This window comes from Myzus persicae, unplaced genomic scaffold (assembly GCF_001856785.1).
Source record: "Myzus persicae strain clone G006 unplaced genomic scaffold, MPER_G0061.0, whole genome shotgun sequence".
NCBI classification, from domain to species: Eukaryota; Metazoa; Arthropoda; class Insecta; order Hemiptera; family Aphididae; genus Myzus; species Myzus persicae.
The window spans coordinates 134,059-161,491 of NW_019100691.1; the positions used below are offsets into that span (position 1 = coordinate 134,059).

At 31.8% G+C, this 27,433-nt stretch overlaps 1 protein-coding gene across 2 annotated transcripts in view; it reads left to right on the forward strand.

Annotated features, from left to right (window-relative positions):
* The window catches only part of LOC111041746 (zinc transporter ZIP11), a 61,604-nt gene that overhangs the window by 7,889 nt on the left and 26,282 nt on the right, over positions 1-27,433 (forward strand). For both annotated transcript variants that reach the window (XM_022326155.1, XM_022326147.1), the window contains exons 5-6: positions 24,155-24,253; positions 27,251-27,409. In XM_022326155.1, the coding sequence (XP_022181847.1) occupies positions 24,155-24,253; positions 27,251-27,409 (258 nt within the window). The remainder of the gene's footprint in view (positions 1-24,154; positions 24,254-27,250; positions 27,410-27,433) is intronic.

Here is a 27,433-nt window from a genome sequence, read left to right on the forward strand (position 1 = left end):
AAATTCCAAATAGTTTTCAAAAGCGTCAGGAAAAACAAACAAACAATGAAAGCAAAACTGAGATTTGACCAAATCCATTTTGGTTTTGGTGTAACTCTAAAAAAATTTCAGTACATCCATGCAATTTTCACAAATTTTTTATAATTGCATTTATCCATATAATTTTCAAAATATTATAACTCGTGTTGAAGTTGAGTTAGAAATTCATAAAAATGTTCTATGTCTACCGGAAAGTCAAATTACATTTTTATGAGCGCTTGAAGTTCAAATTTTTACAACAATGGATATTCTCTCGATTTCTCATGGAGTGATTTTCTTATTTACCTAGTTGTAATCAAAAAACAATTAACTGTAGGTACTTGAAATTTGTAGTATATGTTTATCATTTTTTGTACTTTATAAAATGTTCAAAATATTTTGACTCGTTTTGAGCTGTTAACAGACATTTTCAATTTTCAGTTTTTTTTGGTTTTTTCATATTTTAGTGTCAGTAAAATGGTATTCGTTGGGTGTAAAAGCTTAACAAATTAATACAAGGCTCCTTACAAATTGTTTCAACACCAGTTTAAAAATATTAAAAATATAAAGACAAGATTTTTTTTATGAGCATTTAAAATTCAAATTCTTATTGCCAAGGATTGAAAATTTAAAACAAGGTAAATACATTTTATAACCAAAAAATACATAAACAGTTTTTTTATAGTTATTTTAAGTCTAGTAATACTAGAAAGACTTTATGTATAGTATAGTAAAATGAATTACTTTTATTAAAATAATATTATAAAATATACCTACTTAGTAAAATTATAGGCTGATAGACCGTCTATGCTCAGAATCGTTTTCGTATACAATGATTATATTTCATCGAATTAAAATTTAACACATCCATTTCTGTGACTCTCTAATCTCTATATACACCTAATGTATAGCAGTGCGTTACCCACTTCCCCGAATTTTTTATATTAAATATTAAAATCCAGTGTTTTAAAAATGCTTAATATTCTATAATAATATTAATGTTTAAAGTATTATTTTACTGTACAAAAATGTATCGAGGCGTTCTGTAATTATCCACATTTTATTCATGTGTGATTATTTCTCTATGAATGTAAAGATTTATTCGTATTGTTATTGGTCATACCATATTGACATGAATCTCCAATAAAAAACTGATTTTGATATTACCTTAAATATTACCTATTAACTAAATAGTAAAAACTAAGTACAAATTGTACTTTGAATGTTCTTGCTTTTTTAACATAATTGACGACTGTTAACACTTTTAATTTGTATTTAAATGTATGGCTCTAAAAGAGTTAGCTCTTTAAGAGTTTTGCAGGAAACCTACAAGTAGCCCCTTATGTCATATATACATAATACATAATACATATGGCTAGGTTCTCGGAAAGTAGTATAAGCTGGTAGCGGTAGCGACGACGATGTCTAGCTGCCAGGAATGTTAGCAATCACGCTGTATACCGGTTCCCTACTCTTTTTGCCTTTATGATATTGTTTATACATAAGTAGTAGAAAATCCCCTTCTCCGCCAGTTTCATCCTCTTTTTTTCTACAATGTCTCGCTCTTTCTCATTCTATATTATTATTATGATTGTGAGCGCAGTAAAATTTATGGTGTATTGTTATTAGCGAGTCGTATTTTGTCTTATTAGAATATCCAGGTCGACGGTGACTTAATGTGGTCAGGTGCGGTTTCGGAGGTTCGCAAAAAAATGTATTTATATAATATATATAAATTGAACAAAATGGATGTTCTTTGATCTGAATTTTCCCATATTAAAGTAGCCTCTCCTTTGTTATCTCAGCTTTCGACATCCCCCTTTCCCAGAGGAATCCGCATTTTATGTTTACATTACTATTCGGCTTAACAAATACATAGAAATATAAACGTTTTATGTTTTATTATTATTATACATTGTACAATGTAAATTCGTTTATCATAAAAAAGTCTGGCAGGAATGCAGGATACAGATCAGGTATTGAGAAATCGTTTCTTTTTGGTCTCTCGGCGCAGGATAGTTGTGAATTATTATTATTAATATCTGTTTGAATACAATAATAAATTATACATTATGAAATATAGTTTTTTGTAAGCGACGTTTATCTTTTTTTGTTTAAAAAATTCACTTTGTTTTTTTTTTTAAATTACTACAATTTCGTTAATTTGTATAAACTATTTGTTTTTTAAACATTGTTTTACGTTTTTAATATACATTTATAATTTTCATAGTTCAAAGCTTTTATTTTTCATAAGAAATTTATTAATGTATGAGTTCGACATAGTATAGGTAATAATTTTTTTTTTATTTGGAGACTACGCAATTATAAGGATAATCATCAACTGGAATCAATCTGGAAAATCTAATTTTTATATCTACATTAACATTACACCATAATATACATTTCTCACCTATACTATTTACATCTATCTCCGTGTTAATCTATACTAGAGCAATTTACTGTTATTGTAATTGTGTGTTTATACTTTAAGAGGACATCGTTCCCGCATGTGTTTTTCAGTCTTACACACTGACGGCATAGCAAATTATCGTTCACCAGATTCAATAGTGGGCTGTTAGTTATGGTACTAGAGTGAATTGACTTATTATGTAATTAAAAAGTAAAATTATTATCTAGGGCCCCTCATAGACTTTTATTGATATTATTTTTAAGTAAGTTTTAACCTTTTTGAAATTTTACATTTTAAAATTATCGTAACTAACTTAAAAATAATATGAATAAAAGACTACTTGCGGCCCTAGATCTTACCTTTAAATTCTAAAATAAGTCCTTTCACTCTAATATCTAAACTAACGGCACTCAATTGAATATGGGGAACGAAAATTTGCTTCATGGTGTGTGTCACGTGTGTAAGACGGAGACAACGCATGCGGGTAAGACTACGCCCACTTACCATGTTTTTCAATTAACATTTCCAATAATATGAGGTAATAAAAAAATATTCATACTATATTTACTATTTGTTATATTTTTTTAGATGACAACTGTTCAATATAATTGATTAAAAATGATGATCAATCAATCTGAATTACTTAATCTTAATTCTTAAGTTGACACCATACCTGCATACGTTTTCTCCGTCTTACAAACGTATAACATAACAAATTGTACATCCAGAACAATGCATTTAACTCTGTTGTGTCTGATTTTAGAGTGAATTGGTTTTCAACCATATTTAAAAGTAAAAATATCTAGACTATGACATAGGTTATTTTTTTGTATTTCACTTTTAACGTGAGTTATGCGTATTTTAAAATGCTTAGCACTTACTTTAAAATTAGAATATAAAAAAAAATGTCGTGGCTGATAATATTCTTACTTCTAAATTTGGTTGTGAGTCAATTCACTTTTAAATCAAATATAACAGAGTTAAATGAATTATTCAGAATGTACAATTAGCTATTTTATATGTTTAAATATAATGGCGTCCTTTTAAGTCAGCGGTTCCCAAACTGTGCACCTCGGCGCCTCAGGGCACCGCTAACACTTTCCAAAGGCACCACGACTCATTAAAAATGATTTATAATTCATTGTAATTTTTGTGAATTTCAAATTAAATCTTGTAAAAAAATATGTATCGTGTAGCTCGAATCGAAACTGATTATCAATGAGAATAAGTGTTTTTTATGTATATTTTTTAAGATATTTAAGGCAGGGCACTGTGGCTAAATTTAGTCCAAAAAAGTTCAACACCGAATAAAAATGTTGGGAACTGTTTTAAGTGCTGAATGTTTTAGATAAAAATAAGAAATTCTCTCAAAATACGACAAAGGTTATTCGAACTTTTTCTTAAGAACTGTTCGTAAGCATTAATTTAATGTATAATAGGTACAGATTATTATTTAGAGTATCAGGTATTTGGTTTATTACCTTGCAGTTTGTAGTTTTTTACCTACCTACGACCTAAATAAATGTTCTTATATAGGAATAAAAAAAAATGTTAGTACCTATCAAATAACTTGTCTGGATAAAAAAATAGTTATTGAAAAACAATAGGTACCATATTTATAGAAAATTCACATAACAACTTAAATTGTTGTTTAAGTTATATTGACTTTTGTTCTTTATATACTTATTTCGAATGAGTAAATAGAATATTGGATATTTAGTGGTCATATATATGTATTCATATTTCATATATCTTAATTTTATGTTTATTCCAACTTGAAGAATAAGCATTCATTCATCATTGAACAATATTGTTCAAATTCAATGTGTCTTACTTTGAGTTCTACATTTTTATTTTAAATTTATTTCTGTATTGATGGTACCTATAACAATAAGTAATAATAATTTATTTATTATTAATTTTATTGATATACTGATACATTATACATTTTTATAATTATTACGCTACGTCACTATTGATCATAATAATGATCAGGGGAAATGTATTTTTTAATTTGACCACCCACATTTTAACAGATCTAATTTTTATACTAATGATAATTACGGTATTTAAATATTTATTAAACTGCACTAAGGCCATTAAACTGTACATTGAATAACTATTATCTTTGTGCACATGAATCCACTTCATCGCTTATTATACACTGTAAACTCACTCATTTGAGCCTATACTCGGGTCACGTGTTCTGCGAGAACCCGAATGTATAATAATTGTGTATCTTTTCTGTCCTATTCCTCTTTAGTTTGCGTTTTAGTGAAGTGTGTACACTATAATATACACAATAGATATGACCAAAGTCTTAAAAGATAATAGCCTAATTTATTAAAAAAAGTTTTCATTGGCCCAAAGGAATTTATAAATGTACACTATTCAGAAGAAATTACCTTTATGGCTCTATGATATTATATTATAATTTGTCTTAAAGGTATAGGTAATAATTATTACACAACTTTATATATATAGTGATATAATCCGTTAAATGTGTATTCAAAATACATAGTTTCTTATGGTTTATTTTACATGATAATATTTTTATACAATTAAAAATCATTTGATGAAATCATGGAATTTTTTTTAAAAGTATAACAACTTAATACATTTTTAAAACACTATTTAATTTAGTGAATCAAGCCCTCTTTTGTAGAAGTAAATTATTTCTTATTGGTCAATAACATAATTATGTAGGTAATTGTTTGTTGTGCTCTCAATATAACACAATAATATATTAATATACTAATTAATAACATTATTATGTTTTAACTTATAACTACTATAAAATTCAAGTGTATAAAATCGTGTCTACGAGATGTTCTTTATTTGTCAATCATAGCGTTTGTAAAATCGATAACCAATAGGCATGTCTTGGTAACAATATTATTATAGGGCTAACAAGATGGTGTTAGGGAATAAGTAGTTGCGCGTGGTGCATTCCTGATGTCTATTTATAAATGCGAGTGTATAATGGGTACAGAAAAACTGCTAACTGTGTACCTAAATACATATTATGTGCGCTTGCGCTATATCCGTATGTCATTCTGGGAACTGTCAACGTCCGTCACGGCCACGGTCTTCTCCAGCACTCCACACCTTTCATACTTAACCGCTCTCGTCTTTTTCTTCCATCGTTGGAGTAGTAGCATAAGTAGTAGGTCTTAACTGCAGCTCACGATAATAAAACGTCGCCGATGGAATGTTTTAAATTTTAACTTTTTTATGCTATTTTATAAAATAATTAATATGTAATGACTAATGAGTTAATGACTATATTATTCGTAAACTCAAATAAATTATTTTCTCAGCTGATAAGCTTTTTTTTTTATACTCAGATACTTAAAAAATAAAGTTCACTCGTTTATTAATTACAAAATATCATTGCTACTCATTAATGTATTTGAAATTTGAATGTATATGTATTACATTATTATTATGTATTTATAAATAATTAGGTTTTTAGAGAAAAAAATATTTCAGATAAAAAAAAGAAATAGATACCTATCTGTTTAATAAAGCCTATATGTGTGGAGAGCAGCTTGGAACACAATTATTAAAAAAGAATTCATGATGAAACGTTGTAAAATGTAATACGTAGGTAGTATTATAAAATATTTTGTAGACAATATTATTAAACTAATATATGTTGGCGGTATATTGATATTGTATAATAATAATATTAATATATTATTATCGTTGCCACGTGCATCTTGCGTGACCATCTCGTTCAGTGTTGTTTCTGAACCAATTTATTATAGTGGGAGCTAGTGAACTCAATATAATGTCCATTATTCGTATTTGTATATTATACTGTTATCTTGGTCATACTGGCTCATCTAGAGATGAAAATATATAAGGGTTACTAAAATTATATAAGTATTAGATCCATTTTTTCAAGTAATGTAAATTAAATGTGTTGACTAGGTCCTTACAATTAATTTTTAATTTTTACTATTTTTATTGATTGCATTTTTGAACCAATATTTCTAAAATTATTGTACCTGCATTTAGGATTTAGATTAGTGATACTTAAATTTTTATTTTGAATGCGATCATTATAAATTTATAAACAACAGATTTTGATTATCGCCCAAAGAACAGTAAAAGGCATATTAATTTGTTACTTCTTTGATGCTAATCCGTTTTTGTTTTATTTTCTAAACGTCACTGGATTCATCTTTGAATGTATAATCTATTGACACATAGTACTAAAGGTTGTAAGGTGGGCTCATAAATGCGTAAATCAATGGGTTGCTTATATGGATTCATGCACACTGGATTCAAATTATTCTTACTTTAAAAAAAATATTAAACATTATCTTGAGAAAACTAAGACCCTGTAATAGGCAGGGGACAATGTGCTTATTAACTTCAATTAACTTCAAAAAATGTTGTTTTTTCATTTTAATGATGCCGAACTTAATGTAATTAAACACATTATATTTTATATTGCTGGATAAAATTTAAAACCACGAGGGCTGCAGCTTTGCTTCGCTTCCCTCTCCCCCTGAAACGCTTTGAGAACCTTATACAGTTTGTCACAGACATATAAGATGTGTTTTCCGAAATATCCGTCTCCATCAGACTGTATAATAATATATCGATTGTTGAATGTGCCTGTGCGCGCGTGCGCGAACATTCCGGAAATTCTTTCGCCATGGATTCTTCTTAGGGAATGAACTAGTTTGTGTTTTGTACGTGTACATAATAATATAACAAAAGTACCTACACGCGGTGGTCGGTTGGTCTTGTCATCGACTCGGTGCGTAAGAACAGCGCCGTCGCCGCCCCACACGGTTTCGCTTGTTACGCGCGTACTTTACGTTTTTACGCGTTTCGACGCTGTGGCAACAACCGGTGAATTCGGAGAACCGCCGCCGTGATCGTACGGCGGCGAGAACAAAAAATATCAAATGTATATAATAATACTTGTACACTGTACATGCAAGAAGCGCTCAGAAACGAGACGATGCAAAAAAAACTATTTAAAAAAAAATAAATAGAATCTGGTTTTCTGCTTAGCGTCCTACTCGTATTGATTTCCCGAAAAAGGATCTCTCATCTCATATACAATCGCGTCGTTATCGATCAAAAAGCGTATTTATTAACATATTTTGTTGTCTGAATCCTTTTGTCCGGGCACCCCATGCCGACGCCCGGCCAGGACGACGACGATATACATTTAATTATTTTTAATACTCGTCGTCATCATCCGAGTGAACCCCAAATTTCGCCTCTAACCATTATTCTCTATATTTCTCTTATCCGTTGTGCGCGCCTCCGCCGTCCGTTTGCTTGCAGTGGTTATAGGACCGGTTGAAAAATGTATATTGTGTGTGTGTTCCCGACGCGTTAAAAAGCCGCCGCCACCCGCCCTCACACCCGCCACCGTAAACGTTACACGGTGTTGTTGTACCTATAATATGGGTTGGCGGCGGTGCCCACACGGTGATGGTGATCCACGCTAAACCACAGGCGCCTTGGTCGTCGTTTTACAATAATCTTTAATCACAACCGCCGCCACACGTTCATAATAGTACCATCAGGTCGTAAATATGCGCCTAACTCCCCAATATATTATCGGTTATTATTACGATGTGTCTTTTCGTCTTCTTCCATTTCGTTCGTTTCCGTCTACTTTGATCCATTTGCTTTTTACAATTATACATTTCTGTTACTTTTTCTATACCGGTAACACCTAACCTAACTCAACCTTATTATATGTATTGCCTTCTGTGCAGGATTCATCGTTGTCACGTGTGTTATTTGTGAATCTCTGTAGAACATCTTGACATCAAATATAAATAAAATAATTTATGATACAGACTAGGCGGGTGTAATGAGAAACGATTATTAATGTCGACATCGTGAGATTTTAACTTTCAATAAAATGTATTTAGTCAATAATTTGTATTATAGCCAAAGTCATAATATTATACAGCGTGCTTTCAGAATTTTAACAAAATTATCTTTCAAAAAAGTTATATTTTTTCTTTTAACGTTTTATAAAGCCACGGAAAGAACCAAAACATTTCGTTCACCAGTTACCCACTGCACTGTGGATTGGAAATTACACTTTTCAAGAGTAGATGTTTAAGTCTGTGAGTAATATAAGCATGCTTCCTTTTATAACAAAATGTTTACAATTTATTTGCGTTTGAACTAAGCTCTGCACAAGATAGTTTTTCGAAAGCAATGATCCCTAGAATTTTGGACAAATGTTGAGTCCCGGGGTGTTCAAGTCCTTCTAGCATACGCCTGTTACAAAGTTTGGCTGTATGTCAGACAATACTCATTTTTTATATTTTTGTGTTTTAATAAAAAATTACTGCTGTTGCGCAAAGAGAGATAATTGATATTTTCGTTCTTCAATATCACGGATACTGGAACGTAATGTTCATTTATAAATGTAGAAAAAACTTATTGAACTGCAAACTTAAAATTAATGAACGTCAGCCAAATCAAATTATTTAGTTGTTATTCTGATGGTATATTACTATTACATTTTTAGATAACCAAGCAACAGCATTAATTTATTTAAAGAGCCATGTATAAAACGGCTTATGCCAAACTTACGTACGTTTACTGTAGACTGTACAAGTTATTTTTATTTTTAGCAATCTTATTCCTACATTTGTACAATTTCTAGTAGATATTGACTGAACAAAGATTGAAGATTATTTATTTTGCGATAGTATAAATTATAACAGAATGATTTTTAAGCTATTCTGTTTTATATTATGTACACGTGAACTAAACAGTTTAATTCGCTTTATATAATTACCATTTAAACGTTCAAAGTTCAAAGCTGCGATATTTTAAGTATATAAGTGTAATGCTATCCCTTTGTAATAAAGTAATTATTTTGATTTAAATTTGTTTATCTATGATAACTTATTTTTTTAGTTATTATTTTATATAAGATATCGAAGATATCTTAACCGACTAAATTCTAGTAGAATATATTTTAAATAATTTAAAAAAATCCAAATTTTTAACGTAATATTCTGTAGAATTCATGAAAAATACTATTTAATTTAAATCAATCACAATGTGAATATACCAATATACGAGTATCACAATATACAATTCAATAGTAAGAGAACCTAGCTCATTATTCTATGAAAAAAGTTTTTATGTAAATATTTGTATGCAAGTTGAAAAAAAATTACTGCTTTAAGAATATTATGTGACTTAAAACTTTTATGTATATATTATATTCCCAAATATCATTGGTTATGATATTAATTCAAAACATTTCAACACTTATATTATAAAAAATGTTGTTAGCCACATTTTTTAAATACTTCAGATTCACATTTAAATATGGTATATTACTTCTAGAGTCTATACTACAAAAGTATATATTTCATGTTTTGTTTTACTAATCTAAATTAGGTACTACCCGCCTCGTATAAATGTATTTGTTCATTGTTGCATTGTTAAAAAAAAGCTTAAAATATAATAGTTATGAATTTATTATAATTAAATGTACTAAATAATATATATTTATACATATTTTTTTTATTAGGGGGAACTTGCGGCAACGTTAGCCATTGGGGTGTGGCGTGGTACGTAGGGAGTTTTTTAGTATAGGTTTAGTAGGTTTTTATGGTGGTAGAATTGTAATACGTGTTTGCGTATGTGTGGCATAAAGAAAGTTGCTAAAAATCCCGTTGGTCACCCATCCGGGAACTAGCAACGTCGGCCGGTACGTACACTCAGAGCGTTTCTGCAGATTGAGCGTTCGACCGCGCCTCACCAAGCCACCTAAACAATATTATACACATATAATTTGTGCTCGATGATCAATAACTGTGTAATATTTTCAATTTCAACATTTTACCATACGGAGTATACCTACTGTACATTTTAAAGGTAACATAACATATTTCTGTCCAGCGCCTTCGAATTTAAATGTGGTTTTCGGGAAGAGATAACAATACATATTTGTTTACTATTTTCAAATTCTTAGTCCAGTCATTATGTGTATGCATAATATAACATGTAGACTTGGATATCATCAGAACTAGATAGACCATAAAGTTATTTTGACCTTTTACAATCATATTTTCATAGGCGCAAATCGCAACGGACTAAGGAGGCTTAGTCCCCCAAAGTATACAGTTTTTATTTGTGTGGGATCGAAGCCTCCCTGCTCACGTTAATGTTAAAAATATTAGCATCCCTAAAATTTTAATGGATTATCGCCTATATGCATATTATTATATTTGGAGTATCATTGATCAATTCACTAATCTAAATTGAAACTTTAATTCGTTGTAAGTCAGTTTTAGTTTTGGAGCATTTATTGTTGAAAGATCGAAATTATTTAAAAATATTTTTATTAAGTTGTTGTGAAATATATATACTTTTCGCCACATGGACCATTGGTTTTTTTTTGGGGGGGGGGATTATGATTGAACCACTTATTTTATTCGGGAGAAGGATACGTCGCAATGAACGTGATCACCCATACGGTCATCCGGAAGCCTTGCGACGCCAGATAATGGTTGACCGCAGCGGAAGCACACATTAGCGGCTTACCACCGCGCTACACCAGGCCCCAATTTTTACTTTTTTGTGTAGAAAATTGAATATGATATTAATAGTTGATAAGCAAATTTCACAGAAAATAAGTATTGACTTAGTTGTTTGTTACTATATTTGTATAATTTTCAAATATTTTTAAATTTTTATCAAATCATTAATTTTATGTTAAATCTATTTTTCCTTTTATTTTTAAGCTCAGTTAAAAGTACTTAAAAATTACCAATAGTTTTATAAAATGTGATTTTGACAGTTTACAAATGGCTAAAAAAATTAATTGAATGTTTCCATTAATGACGACAACTCCTACCACATGTGTGGAACGCAAGCGCTCTCTGTCGCTTTATCAGTTGAGAAAAAAAACTTATTCGTTCCAAAACAGAGAGCACTAATGCAGTATTTATTCTTCGGCTTGGATCTCCACTGTTGTCTGTTGCACTTGCAGTACATACAATTTATCGCATAAATCATGAAGCTTATTACAATATTATTGGTTATGTTTTAATTCCGTATTAATGGCGGGTAACAATATAGTTACATTTCTCCGTCGCAATTATTTCATTTTTCAAATGTAATAATATGTACAGTGACCTGAAAACGATGTATAATGGATTAACAACTATTTCGATGACTGTTTCTCGCTCTTGCTGTTTGTTCACTGTGGGAGGGGGGCTATGTTACCGTATCTAAGGGATTGTTTTATTGTTAAATTCAAGGGCTTTCGAGGATGCGTCTCATTGAGAAAGGCAACTGAAAAGTGCCACCGGTTCATGGCTTAGGGTCTCCATAAACCATAAAGTTGATCCTCATTACATTATATTATACTGACTCATATCCTCAGGTTGTGGAATCGTGTTACGTTTTGTAGATTCCAAGTGGAATGTACAGAGAGCGATTACGTAGGTAATGCATCCTTACTCGGCTCTCGCTTCGTTTATCAAATGCAATCATAGTTCATCCTTTCCATTCAATTTGAAAAACGACTGCTCTCATCGAAGTCTCCCGTCCAATCTCATTGTCTCACCGTTCTTATAAAAATTATTATTATAATATGTCTCACAAATATGAGGCTACATTACTCAAAATTCGAAAAAAATGTATCACCCCTAGAATTTGTATACGCGTTTCGCAGCACCCGTTAGCATATAATTCGTGATCTGCATTTGGTACAGTAATACAATTATAATAGAAGACGGTCTGCACGAGCCTTACAGCCCGTCCTACCGCGGTCTTTACAGTCGGCAGTCCATCACGCCGCGGCGGTGACGGCGACGCGAAACAGTTTTCACGTTCGGACAGTAAACATTTTTGTCTCTCGTTCTGTTTTGTTTTTGTTTTTGTTTTTTTTTATTTTTATTATTATTCAAACCATCGATATTAAAAGACACAACTCGTCACGTAAACACGTCGATACACGCGCACACAACAAACGCGTGGCGGCGAGCCCCATAAAACGGCGGCGTCGGAGGCGGAGGCCTATAACATACACGCACACTCACTCACGCGCTCGAGACGACAGCATTCCTTCGGCCACTGACCTTGGTACCAGACGCACAGCATAGCCCCGTTCACGTACATACACTCTATATGTGTCTACGTGCGTGTGTGTGTGTCCCTATATCGTATTTCGACTTGTCCGAACTCATCGCCGATTCATCTGCACCACCGCCGCAGCCGCCACCGCCACCGCTTTTCCCTATATTTTTTTATTTTATTTAACGCCACACAGTATCCGTCGGTTTCTATACCGCTGCAAACATTCCAACGTTTCCTCACCTTTTGTCTGCTGCTGCCGCCGCCGCAGCCGCTGTTACGATCACGGGTTTATTCTCTTCGCCAACAACCGAGCGAGTGCAGCATCGGCGGTGCAGGTCACCGTCGTGCTCTACATAATAATAATTAATAATACGTATACAGTTGCATATTTTTTGTTTGTTTTCAATATTCATCGAATGTGATATGATATAATATAATAATAATAATAGTAATAATAATAATAATAATAATAATAATAATAACAACAACAACAACAACAACAACAACAACAACAACAACAACATACTACCGCGTTGGTAGTGATGCAAATTTTACTGATAAAACTTTCCTTAACCCGGACGGCCGGACCATGACAGTGATTTTAGACTGAAACCGTTTTCAGAGGGGTATTATTCAAAGTGAAAAACTACGGAGTAAAACCACTTGATACGTACATTTTTTTTCATGACCTTTACGCCAAATAATTGAATTGTAACCATCCTTTTTTATTCACCCCCTTTAATATTATAGTAACATGTTTTTCCATCTATTTGTTTTAAATTGTGTACCACTCCTGCAAACACTTTGAAATAACATGGCAAATCAACACATACTGTTACGCCACGACGGTCGACCATCCCAAAACTCTATATACGCCTCGAGTGAGATTTTTCTTACGTTTGTTCTCAAGACTTACAATTTTATTTTAGTGAGTCTGCAGTACAAGACCTTATTCAACTGCAGTGACATCATCTCGACTTAGGACTTACGGTTTCTAGATATTTTTGATAGTAATAATATACTCATCATCTCTGTATCGTGTTGTCTCCGCCCTGTGTGTGTCGCCGGCTATCATATCTGAGTTTTCAACATCCCTAATAATAATAAAGTCTAAGCTTATATACTATATTATACTATATTTGCTTTTATTATAAAGTTCAGTTATCAGAAACCGCCTGTAGACAGTATGTATAACTTAAGATGTGCAAATGTCATCAAACAACATGCAACACTTTGCTGAACACGTGTGTCATGTTTTTTATCATTTTTATGACGAGAAAGGTGGAAAGTAGGTACCGCTCTGCTGTGTGAGTCTTCATTGAGTAAATTCTGTAAATTGTAATGTATGCGCCTATGTTACTAAGTATATTTTATGATATATTTATATTTCTATAATAGTAATTTATTTTACTATATGTAATATGTTAGTATGGTACCTTCTGTGATTGAATTCATTTTTGTCCAAAACATTGCTTATTTTATGATTATAATAATATACAGGATGATAATAAATACTACAGCTAACATCACATAGTGTTTAAATTTGTATAAAACCATTATTAAGGATTTTTATCCTTATTATAAACATTTTAATAACTCAGAAATCACTCATTAGAATTTTTATTTAGATACATAAAATTATCAAAAAAAATCATCCGTTAAATAATTTTCAGTTAGAAAGGGAAGTTTTCATTTGGAAAAAATAGAAGTTTGTATCGTTACATTATGATTCTTGAGTATACCTAGGTAATGCAAAACATATCAGAAATTTGAAAATATGGTCTTTACGCCTGCTTATAAATTCTACAAATCAGAATTTGAATAAATTTATTAGTAAAGGGAAAAATGGGGGGGGGGGTGAGCATTCTTAAAAAATCATCCTGTGTTTTAAATATTTATATCAAAATTATTATTATTAACTTTTTAGTCAATACCTATTACCGACTTATTGTATTAAGTCGATGTTTCTAATATTTCATTGTGTATACATAGGTATCATAAAATATTATAATATACGTAAAAGTTGAAAAACAGTGCAAAATAATTAAAATTGTTATTCTTCGTTTAATATCTAATTTCGTCTGAATTTGAACACAAAATGTCTTCACAATAATCATGTTTACATATCTTTTTTAGATTTTTTAGTTCTAGTATTAACCATCACGAGTAACAAAATAAGAAAATCAAATTTGTTGAAAACTGCTTTTGGGTAAAAATTCCCGTTTTTCTCGATTATTTTAAAGTTACTGAGTTTTTTTAATTTTGAATACCGATTAAATTAACTTTCTACCGAAAAAAAAATAGTAGTATTAATAAATATTCTTCGCTCTTCTCGGAATCTAGAGCATGTAGCTCCGATGCTCATATTATTTGTTACATTGAACTGCAGGACTGCAAAGTTAAAGCGGTTGGGTTTAACTATGTATCAGCATTTTAAGTTCTGTTTTTACTGGGCTGGGAATTAACGAGAAATAGATTTAAACATCAGAATACCTAAATACTTAACATGTGTCATATCATTATCCATTATTCACAATTGATTTATTTTTGGTAGGTACTTCTATATAAAATTACCAATGTTGACATCAGACATTCTCAATAGTAACATTCATGTCTCTGTGAATTACCATTGAAATATTCAACTAAAACGGATATCTATATTTTATCTGATTTTCTGTGTTGTATGTATATTTGTTCTTGTATTAGTATACTTGTGTTATAATATATAAAAAAAATCATTAATAAATACACGTACCGACTAGGTTTAGGTACTATTAATAATGTGTTTCATTGACATTTAACACTTAAACATTAAACGATAATTATAAAATATAAATTATTATACATTTTTATTGTATTTAGCCTCTGCCCGATGGCCATTAACGTTTTTATTACAAATGCTTTAAATTAATTGTTAAATCGTTTTTTTATATACCTACACAGATCCTACAATTGTATAGTACCGCATACAATAGTACAATCATTGCTTCGAGTACAAATCAAACTGTATCGACGGACTGAAAACAATTGTTGTACAGCGCACATAAAAGTATTTCACATTTTGATATTTATCTAGTTTCCACCTATTCTATGTATATCATTCTCTAATTCATTATCGATACAACATAATTTCATATGTATTGTAAAATTATATTATTATGTATGCCCGGAAACTATTTTACACCCTGCAGACTGTAGCAACGTCCTTATTTCTACCGAAACAAAAACATTCAAAACATTGAGCATTAATAATTGCATGATAAAATTGATTACCACATTTTGACTACTTGTTATAAATATGTTAACAATTGTAAAAATAATATTTATTTTTAATTTTTGATTTTTAAAACATCATCTTAGCTCATAGGCGCAAATAGATATTTATTTTTGGTGGACTAGAATTATTATTTATCAATTATGCATTTCTAGATAAGAAAGATAATTTTTGAACATATTTTTAAAAACACTAAGGGCCAGTTCTACCATCTCCGATTAAAGTTAACCGAAGTTTATAATCGGCCGAATTTGGCCGGTTATAAAATCTGTTAACAGCTGATTAAGCGTAATCGAAGTGTAACCGTAGACGGCACACATACTAGCCCTAAGTATGTTGACACAGTTAATTAAATGTATAAACAACTTTTTTCTTATTACCTTCTGTAGATATTTAATTTAATGTTTCTTACTATTGATGATTTTTTTTTTATCTTGAAATAAAATTTAATATTTTTCGTCACATTTTGTTGCATTGGTGGAATTATTTAGAGTGGACTATAGACAATGCATTTTTCACAATTATATATATACGTACTTCAAAAGAAATTTATCTTGGTAAAAAACTTTATTGCGTCTTGTAAAATATGGCATATGCTGTATATACGGTTCAGAAATACTAAAGCATTTATTTCATTATGCGTAGGTTTCTATGGACCAGAAGAGTATCGGTATTTTTGTGACACACTGCACGACATACCACTGTTTTTTTCTTAAAATTACATCCGGTCTCCGCCGTCACGCATGTATAAAATAAAACATTAGAAAAAATTAACAATATTGTATAATATACGTATTTATAAAAACATCACATATTCTGCAGTTGTCAGGATAATAATAATAATAATAATAATAATAATAATATGTATACAAATTGTGCCATATGTACGTTTTCAGTTGTTTTCATCGAATTTTATAGCCTCCATTTCCTTCCTCTCACCTCTGCTGTAGTATTTGGTACTTTTTTTCATCACGAGAGTATGCAATATTTATCGACTCTGTATAAAACCAAATAATAGTATAACATAATATACAAACGAAAAACAGCAATTTAGCCGGTTTATCGGTGACTGTTTACATATTAATATATTAGAATATTAGTATATTATACTATCATAGCATCGTTAAACAACCGCGGGAGTGTGCGGCAAAAGAATATTATTATTTATATACATTGTAATATTATGGGTAATAAATACGAAATGCATAACATACGGTCTCGTTTTGATATTTTGGTTTTGTAGTGTGTTTAGAGAAAAAAAATGAAACTGAATAATATTGCAGCTTGTTATCAGCTCGCACACGAACTTGGGTCTGTATTCGTAATTTGGTAGTGTTTATCAGTGTTCGGCCGACATTGTAGAGCACCTAGATAGTTCAATGAACCGTATTATGCCGAATTTTGACATTATCTAAATCGTATGTACACGCCGTCTATAACCATTATAAGTAGTTACATTGTGACCCGGGCACAGAATATGCTACAGTATTATTGTTGTGTAAGCGGTGGGGCCACCGCGCTTCCCCGCCACCCGCAGTGCAATTAAAAGTCCGCGTTTTCGAGAAACTTTTAACCTCTTGTACATTAATTATTTGAAATCGACAAAATGTTACTGGTCGACTAGTGTTAATAAATAATAATACTAAACCGTTGAAAAAAGCTCACTATTTTTATTTACTGTTATATCGACACTTCGGGCGAAGTGCAAACGCACATACCGGGAACCAAAACCGTCGAGCAGCCGGCCAAAAGAACGAAAAAGCGAAAGCCGATCGACCGTGTATGTGGGTTGCAGTATTATCATCATTTTATTACATTATTATTATATACGGTGTACCTACTACTTATGTATGAAACAACGGTCCGCTCTTGTTAGCGGTATGTGCGTGTGATTTATGTATAGAGAGTTGTTCTCGGACGGTAGCTGCACTCGCTCTGTAACTGTATAGTGTATAACCTAACCTACACGTCGACTATGTGTATATTGTAGTTTATCATATCCGTCAACTTTTCCGTGCCGTCTACTCTACCATGCAAGTGCGCTGACGGACGTGTGTGTCAAGTAGTGCAGTGCATCGGCACGGCGGCGCAATGCTGACGAACTTGAAAGTATATTGCTGTTGTCCTATTGTGTATTTTACATTTTATATAGAATTTTTCAATTGCTATGCTATCTTTACTGGTCGTAATTCTTTGGCAATCGGTTAAGAAACGTTTCCAAAGTCACTCGGAAAACTGCAGTTAGTAGTCATACGTGAAATAATAGCTACGTTTAACAGATGATTTTCAACTAGTAAAATTCAACTATTTTTAAAATTAGCACCAAAAAAATTGGAATTGCTGAACGAACATTTTCTATTTTGTATGTTTATATATTTAACAGATATTTCATATAATGCGTGAGGGTGTCCTCTTAATAATTACTCGACGTGTATTTTTATAACGCATGAAAAATGTATTCTGATCGTTTAATATTAATCGATTATTTTGTGAGCGAGCTTTTGAATTATATGGTGATACAAAATGACCCTGCAGCCTGGGAAGATTGGGAACTTTCGTCATCACGCTACTGAGTACTGATAAACAAATTTTTACTATACGAATTGGAAAACATTGACCATGATGCTGTAATATTGTTTTATTTTTATTTTTTTGATGCGACTAAAACGAAGTCTATATAGTTTCTGAATTCAATATTTTATATTTAAAAACGATATTGCACAATAAAAATTCATTACTCCACAAGGAAAAAATTTAGTTTCTTATCAGCTATAAACTAAGGATTTTCGGTTCTTCCCCCCCGCAAAATCTTTTTACTATTTATAATTTTGTAATTACGTGTAACAACTATTAATGATATACAAACTAATGACGCTTGGCCACCCGCCTGAAATGTATCATGGGGGAGGTTGCAAAATAAAATAAAATACCATAAATTACATTAAAAACAAAAAAAAGAATGTTTATTCCCTGAAAATTATAATATACGTCATCAATCCTAATTGCTATTGTTATTCGTTATGATATAAAATCTGCAGTTGTTTGAATCTCGGGTTGTTTTATTGAAAACGCGATAAACTGTTTTTCTTACATGTAAAAACAGCCACTTTTGTCTTAGAGATACATTCAAATTGCCTATACCAAACCCCTTAAAAATCAAATGCGTACCATGATATATCATCCCTGTTATTGATTCTATGAATCGAGTGTTTTCTGATGTACCTAGTACATGCAGGACTAAACTATATTAATTTTTACAGGCATACGATTCAGCTATCTGTTTTTTTTTTGTAAAACAAAGGTGAATTATACATTTTTTATATAACAGGTACGTACAAAAAATAATTGGTGGGGAGGTTGAACCCCTAAACATCTTGTTGATGTGCCTATATCATATTGTTTATTAATATATGGGAAAGTTGTCCGAAAATTTTTTGAATTTTTAAAGATTTGCATGATAAATAGTGTATAATATTCTCTTGCACTCGATTATATTTGTGGGTTTGGAATCCTATATTATTCCATCTATATTAAAGTTTTGGACAAAATAAAAAATGCATGTAAGTATAGAAAGGAGACTGAAGACCTGTTCATTGTAGAGTTTATATATAATTGATATTATTACATTCGAAGACTGCAGTTCAACCTATAAATTATAAATTATAAATATTATATTATATTTCTCTCAATTTTAATCCTAAACATGCCTTTTAAGCTAGGCTTAAAATTTAGATATCATGATATTATATTCATGTTTACATTTCATGATGACGTGTGTCTGTTGAGTTTTTTTCCTGTGTGGTTTTTCGTTTAGTCAATACGGGACAATACAGTTGCCCACCCTGCAGTGTATTCATTTGTCTTGGTATGTGAATATTTTATCCCCACACATCGTTTATATTTATTAAAAAATGATTTCACTTCTAGTTTGTTTCATTTTGTTTTTTATTAAATGTAAACTGGTTGCGTTATTATTATTAATTTTTGTTATACGATTGTTAACGGTATTCTCAAACAAATCTAGTCTTGGCCGTATATATATATATAGTATATGCCGGACGTGACATTTCATAAGCATTTTTCTTTTACTTGTTTTTATTCGTTATTACAATTATAGTCACGAATTAAGTCAGTACTTTGGAAAAAAGTTCCGTGGAAAAGAAATATTCAAACATCGGACGTGACAGAAATGATTTCACCTTATATAGTAGGTACCTATAGTACAAATAATTATTATTAAAATTCGTTGGAACCACGGATAAAAACAATATATTTTATTTTCTGACGTCTCAACTATAAAGACGTGTTTTATATTGTAATATGGATTTAAAAGAAGTCATCCTGCATTCTCGCCTAACTTTATCTCTCCCACGTGGAGCATATAGGTAGGTATAGCAAAAACAAAATGACGGAAATCTATCGTATTGATTGAACAGTGGTTGTAAAGTTAAAATACCGGTTATTACTTGTAAAAAATATTTATAAAATATAAACAAATATTTTCGAGGGACTATAAATTATATTTCTGTGAAATATTGCTAAAATTATTAATGCACCTAAGTGTAATATGTATCTAAACATTCTAGGTCCATGCGTTATATTTATAGTATAATAAAAAAAGGCCATGAAATTCCCAAGAAAATGTTATTTAATTTAATTTGCATAGCATATATACCATTATTATATTTTATAATACCTATAAAGTTGTTATAGCTCTTAAAATTAAAATCACTTTCCAATCATTTACGACAGATCTGAGATCTTAGTGAACTTGTTTTTGCTGTGCTCCACGCATGGACATTGGACAGCCATGGTGTATTCAAATACTTTGGTTTCTTTACATTTTCTAAATTGATTTTTTTTTAGAATTCATTACATATTTATTGACTTACTGTCATGTATTGTAGTGTGTATACTAGTAGTACCGTAGTACTGTAGCTGTTTTATATGTATAATTATCCTTTTAAAATAGCTACAAACTAATATTGTTCTCTATTATCCATAGATATAGATAGCTTACGGCTAGGAATGTCTTATTTTATTAATTAAAAAAAAAAAGTAGGACTGTAGTTTCAGTATAACATAGTCATCATTTAAATATTAAAATATAACTTATTTTATAATCGAAACTTCTTTAGTATCAAATCATTACAGCTTACTCGACAACGAGCAATATAAATTTAAAAACATACAATGTTTTATCACCAAAAATGAGATTACCATGACCGGGAGTGTATGAATGTGATTAAACGACTATTAAATTGTCTACACAGGATCGTTGGGTTCATGTTATATCTCATTGGCTCGACAAATGCTCGATTATCTGTCATTAATATATTATTAATTTCTATTAATCGAAAGATTGTACTGAAGTCTCTAGCCAAAAAAACTGAATGACTTGTTTTGAAGAGTTTATTTGTTCGTTTACTCGTGTGACACGTGTGACCCTTTGATTTATATGTCTTACTGTAACAGTTATAATAGTAATATTACTAGTGTAAAATATATCCGTGATACATTTTACGTTCACGAGCAAACTTCTCTTCAAATATTTTCATAACATCCTTAAAAATGTATTGGATGATAATAGACAATGATTATAAAAAATGATTTCAATCATTCTAAAAATTGGACAAGAATAAGTTTGCTGTAAGACCGTTTCTACAATTTGGATGTTTATAATAGGTATTGAATGAGATAATGTTGTCAATTTATTAAAGAATGACGATATATATTGGAAAAATATAATTTAAAAGATCGAACATTTCAAATTTGTATTAAAATTTACATATAGATATATATATTAATATTAATGTAAATTGTTATTTATTATAAGCCACTTGCAAATATACAAACGCAGTAGAAGGCGTCGAGGAAATTTTCACACATATCAAGGGTCATCCAGAACAATAGTGAAAATTGTTGGAGGCGTTATATTTGACGTTGAAAGAAAAAACAAATAACGTTATTATCGCAAAATATTTAAAAAACTGCGATAATACCAAATGTTATTTTCTTTTCATGGATCAATAATTTAATAAAACTGAGCGTTGTGCTGTGTATGTGCGTGTAAACGTACGTGACAGAAAGTTCGGAAGACGATGACTGTAAAATGTCAAACGATCATTCTCCCAATTATTTTGAGGGACGAGAATTACGTCCGAAGAACGCGAACGCTTGTGTTCTGAACAAGAACGACCAACAAAATATTTAGAATTGTCTAGAATTTCACTATGCTACAGTATACCTCCCAGGAGTTGATTCGATTTCGTACCTACTAAATACGTACAGTTATGCAATTGAAAGAATTATTTCTTCTTCACAATAAACGTTGTTAATCAATGATCACTGATTCACTTGCATAAATGTCAGTGCGTGCGTTGAATCTCGAGGTGATCGGTTATCACTGTCATTATCACTATCATCATCAACATTTCATATAAGTTTATTTTTTCTTCGTTATTTTCTTTTCTCGACATTCCGGTGTTACAAGTTGAACACACACACACACACATCAATCGCCCCAAGACTCGAGAGTACATAATATTCTCATATGCGCGCGCACGCGGTTCATTCACTCGAACGACGCCGCCGCCACTTTACTCGTCGTGATCGTCTCCGCGCATCGCCAACACCGCCGCCGCGTCCTCGACCCGTTATTATTACACGGACGTGTGTCACACTCACACGCGCGGCACTGCGCGCTTTGCGGCGGCCCAGTTCACCGCCGTCGACGACAACCAGTTTCCCACCCCCCCGGAGACGATAATTATAATAATATTATTATTATTCTTACAGAAACGGCGAGAGTACACACCAATTATGTGTTAGTGGTCCCTACAAAGTATAATCTAATCGTCGCTGCGTTTTGTCCCGAGTCGAAGGGTTTTCGTTTCTTCCCTCCGGATGGCCAACACTATGTTACAATATTATAAATTATTATAATACTAAATCATTATTATTTATTATCATGCGTCCCATAAACGCGACGGTTGGCGGCAGTGCGCGTTTCAATGAATATTTTCTGATTCATTCATATACATAATAGTATAAATGTATATACACGTATATATGCGTATAATATGTGTCGTATAATATATAATGTGTGTACGTCTTTCGTTCCCCCGAGGGGTTTCTCGGCACCACCACCACTATAACCCTCCGTATTCGTGAAACGGCCGTTAAGCTCTTCCATAAAAAAAAAAAAATTTAAAAAAAAAAAAGAAAGAAAAAACGTGTTGGTAGAAATACACGCTGCGTATTGTGTACACTCCTATATTGTACGTATATTATTATTATTATTATAAATATATATATAAACGCGCGTGTTTGCGTCTGGAGAACGGTCGTCGGCGGTGGGCACGTTGAACCGGGGCAACGAGATTTTTATCCGTCGCATTCCGCGCATTCTCCGAATAGATGTACACGTCTCGGTTCCATTCCGCTATGTACGCTATAATATACGCTGAGCACACGATCGCGTGTACGCGCACTCACGCGCCCACAACCCAGTACCCCGTCGTCTGCTTTATAGACGTAGGCCGTACGCAGCGCCACCGTCATAACGATATCGTTAAAATGTAGGTACATAACATATTATTAAATCGTATGATATGATTTTTCAAACATTTTCCGTTTCTATATTTAAATATCATGCAGCCGTATATTATATTGAAGGGGACCTATAATTATTATGGCGGACGCATTATTTACAGTCAAAAAGACACGTGCTACGTGCATGGTGGCGAGAAGTGAGAACGGCTGCAGAAAAAGTTCTGCGTCGCTTTTTCGATGCATACGCCAATTAATAAACTTGGCTGCTAAAATCGTCTTGTACGAACCACATAAGCTTACTGACTACTGTTGTAGCACAAATACGATCCATCCGTTGAAGAACCGTATGACATTTTATAGGCACGTAGTATTATCTACGTGCTAATTTATGGGGAATGAGTATAACGTATAAGGATTAAAGTCTAACTCTGCCTGAACCATCATCAAAATGTATAAGGCCACTGCTTGTGTAACGTGTATACCTACAGCCCCAACTGCACTACTGCAGTGGCGCCGAATACATTTTCGCGTCTTGCGTGGGTGACTTCGCAGTGTATTAATATATTTTTGAGGGGAAGGGAGGGGAGGGTGGTTTTAGGTGGGGTCTTGGACATTCAGGAATAAACCGTTATCTGTATAAGCTATATAATCATATTTCGTTTATGCAGACACTATTCATTCTATATTTTACCCCGCCATCGCCAGTTGAAATGCACTTTGACACAACTGACTTCAAAAATTATAATAATATTGTTATTATTTAAATTAAATATTAATGTAAACTGTAAATATTGTTTCAGAAATTTAGCCATGGGCATTGGCATACAAAATTTTCCGGAAGGATTGGCTGTCAGCTTACCCTTGCAAGCAGCCGGATGTTCGAAGTGGAAAAGCTTTTGGTAAGCATTCTTCTCTTTGAAAATTACCCCCTCTATTCAACTTTGACTACTTGAAGATCGAATTCTTCGGATTGCCGGTCAACCAGTATGTCTATTATTATCTAATGGTCGTATTATATTTCATACACGCGCGTTTATAGTACCTACGTATGTAATGCGTGTAGTTTTTTCCCCGTCGCCGTCATGCTCGCCGACGCAAAACCTACGTCTCCCAAAGAAATCGGCATGTCGAGTTTTATAGACCATTAAAAATACATCATAATAATTTAATGTATATATATATATATATATTATATATTATTTATTATAAAACCGTTATAATTCTTATGTTCGAAAATTACCACACTAATTACAAGGCGCGGTTCGTTCTCTACCGGGAAAATAAACACATTCTACAAGTAGCGTTTATGGAAATCCGGATTTCCGTCTGGCATATCGCTGCTACAAATACCACGCGGTGATACGATGAATCAAATACTTGATTTATGTGAAGGAAAAAAGATTGATCCGATTTTCTCTTTTGACACCGTACAGTCGCACAGATCACATATGAGTAAATAACTATACTATTCAGTTTGCACTTGGTACACACTTGCGATAATATGATGTTAAAATTATTAGACAATACTGACTTTTCAGCTCAACATTGTGATATCTCTTAATGATTTGATATTTGCATTCAAAAAATATAAAGACTACATCACCCTCTATATGAGGAGAAATACGTATTCGTAATTCGTTGCTTAATGTCAGCCATTATAATGCTTATAAGACCCAACCGTATACTTAGGCATTGTTAATATATGTTGTTCCAATTGCTCGAATATAATATAATACTACTTATTTTAATATTTAACATATTTTTTTTAACACATTGAAAGAATAATACTAATTAAAATATGAGAATTCTAGTGTTATCAAACCATGTACGTACTTACATATATGTTATAGGCGTGATTAGGTTTGCTCAAAACGACTTTTTTGTATTATTTTTCAGGACCTTATAAAACCGATTCCGTTTTCGCTTAGTACAGTTAAACGACGTTTTCTCACTAATGTACACACGAATTTGGTATACCAATTTATTAATTATAAAAAATGAATAGTACAAATGGTTTATTTTTTATTCAAACATAAATCCACGTATATTTTTAAATTATATTAATATTGTTAGTAAATAAAACAAATCGTTAATTTATTTTAAATTGTTTTTCCTTATGTATTTTGTACATTTTATAAATTCATATCGAGAAAGTTTGTGTGTATAATAAAATCGTTAAATTTGTTTTGGAGGCCCATTTTTAAACGGGATTCTTACATATGAACCCCATATAAATTCAAACGACAGTCATATACGGAACTACGGATGTCGTTTAAGAATTGGCCCCTTGGGCGAAAACAGAAAGGACAGTTATCTGATTCGACAAAAATGGAACCATTTTTATCTGGTTTGGGCTATGACAGAAATGTCGATTTTTGCGAGTTAAAATAGATATGCTCAATTTTGTTTCACTGAACGTATTACATCTATACAGCGAAAATAATCTCGATTTAATCTTTTTATGTAGACAACTATAAGAAAAGCGTAACATAAGGACAATTTATTATAATATTATGTACCTATAACTGTATTTTTTAAGAGTATGAATGATTTTATTTAATTGTATAATTTTTTGTTTATTGATGGAATCGTATCATTGATACATATAAAAAGACTGTTAAGAATGTAATAATTTTTCTTTTCTTTTTTAAATTAACTTATTAAGTGTTGTATTATAAAATTATCGTAAGTAAAAAAAAATATTCGTGATATTTTACTATCAGTATATTATGGTCCAATTAAAATCCATTAAAAAAAGTATAGGTAGTAATACGTTATATATTAAATAAATTGTGTTGTATTAGAAGACTTATGAATTAAAATTATGAATTAAATTTCTGTTGTACGAGCAACGAATGAACAAACACACAATAATATCAGTGTAGTACCTATTAGTATAGACTGTTTATTAGGTAACAGTTAAGGAAGTTCATTGCTCTGTTATAATATATAATATAAGTATATATTAACAGTACCTACCTATATTCGTGTGTATATATGTAATACGTTATTACTGGATGATCTGAATTACATGTCATTAATAATTTATTAGTTCGTTAGATCAGTGTTATATATAGGTATTGTATAATTACCAGATTACGAGAATAATTAATAACAATCGTCTGGTCTTAACACTCAAAATATGAAACGAATTTATTAAAATTGTCATTATTAACTTTAAGACTTAAGTTATAGCAAGGCTATAGTGCTGTGTTGTATACGTATAAAAAACCAATAATAATAGGTACTCCGGTGTATCAAATATTTTCTTATTTATAAATTTCACAGTGCCACGAAACATTTTGCATGCCGTTTCAGCTTTTTCTTTTTTGGTGTTTACTGTTCCCGTTTCTTATAAAATATTTAACAGACACTTTAAACCCTGTATACCGTATATCTGCTCGCAGAGAGGTGATGGGGGGCGTACAATGTACATAGTACCTATAGAAAACTTAGTCTATATACTCCGTACATACCCTCGATTCGTGAGTAAAATAAATCGTATCCAACTCCCCAATCGCCCCATATCGATTTGTTATCTCCGTCTTCGCGCGACGCAGCAAATTAACTTTTCCTACGAGTTACGTCCGAGGGTCGGTATATAAAGTTAATACTTAATTGACCTGCTATCAAACTCATGGGGTGTTAAATCATAGTTTATAGCACACGCATTTATGTGTGCTCTCGTGTGTGTTTAAAGTGTATATTTTGTAATATATAAAAACAGAGCTTTTGCGTGGGAATAGAACACTGCAACCACTCAATCTCGCGAGTCTCGATACCTATACGGTTATACGCGACGGCTATTGACTCTTGTCATCTATAATATATGTTTTGATAACATTGCTTTGATTGTATGATCTGTACGTATACACATATAATTATTTTTTTCACAGGTACGGACAGCTTAGCGGCATGGTGGAGCCGATCGCCGGACTCGTGGGCATATTCGCCGTTTCGTTTATCAAGCCGCTGTTGCCTTACGCCCTGGCGTTCGCCGCGGGTGCGATGATTTACGTGGTCGTCAACGACATCATACCAGAGTCGAATTCCAGGTATATACAATTGTGTAGTGTACA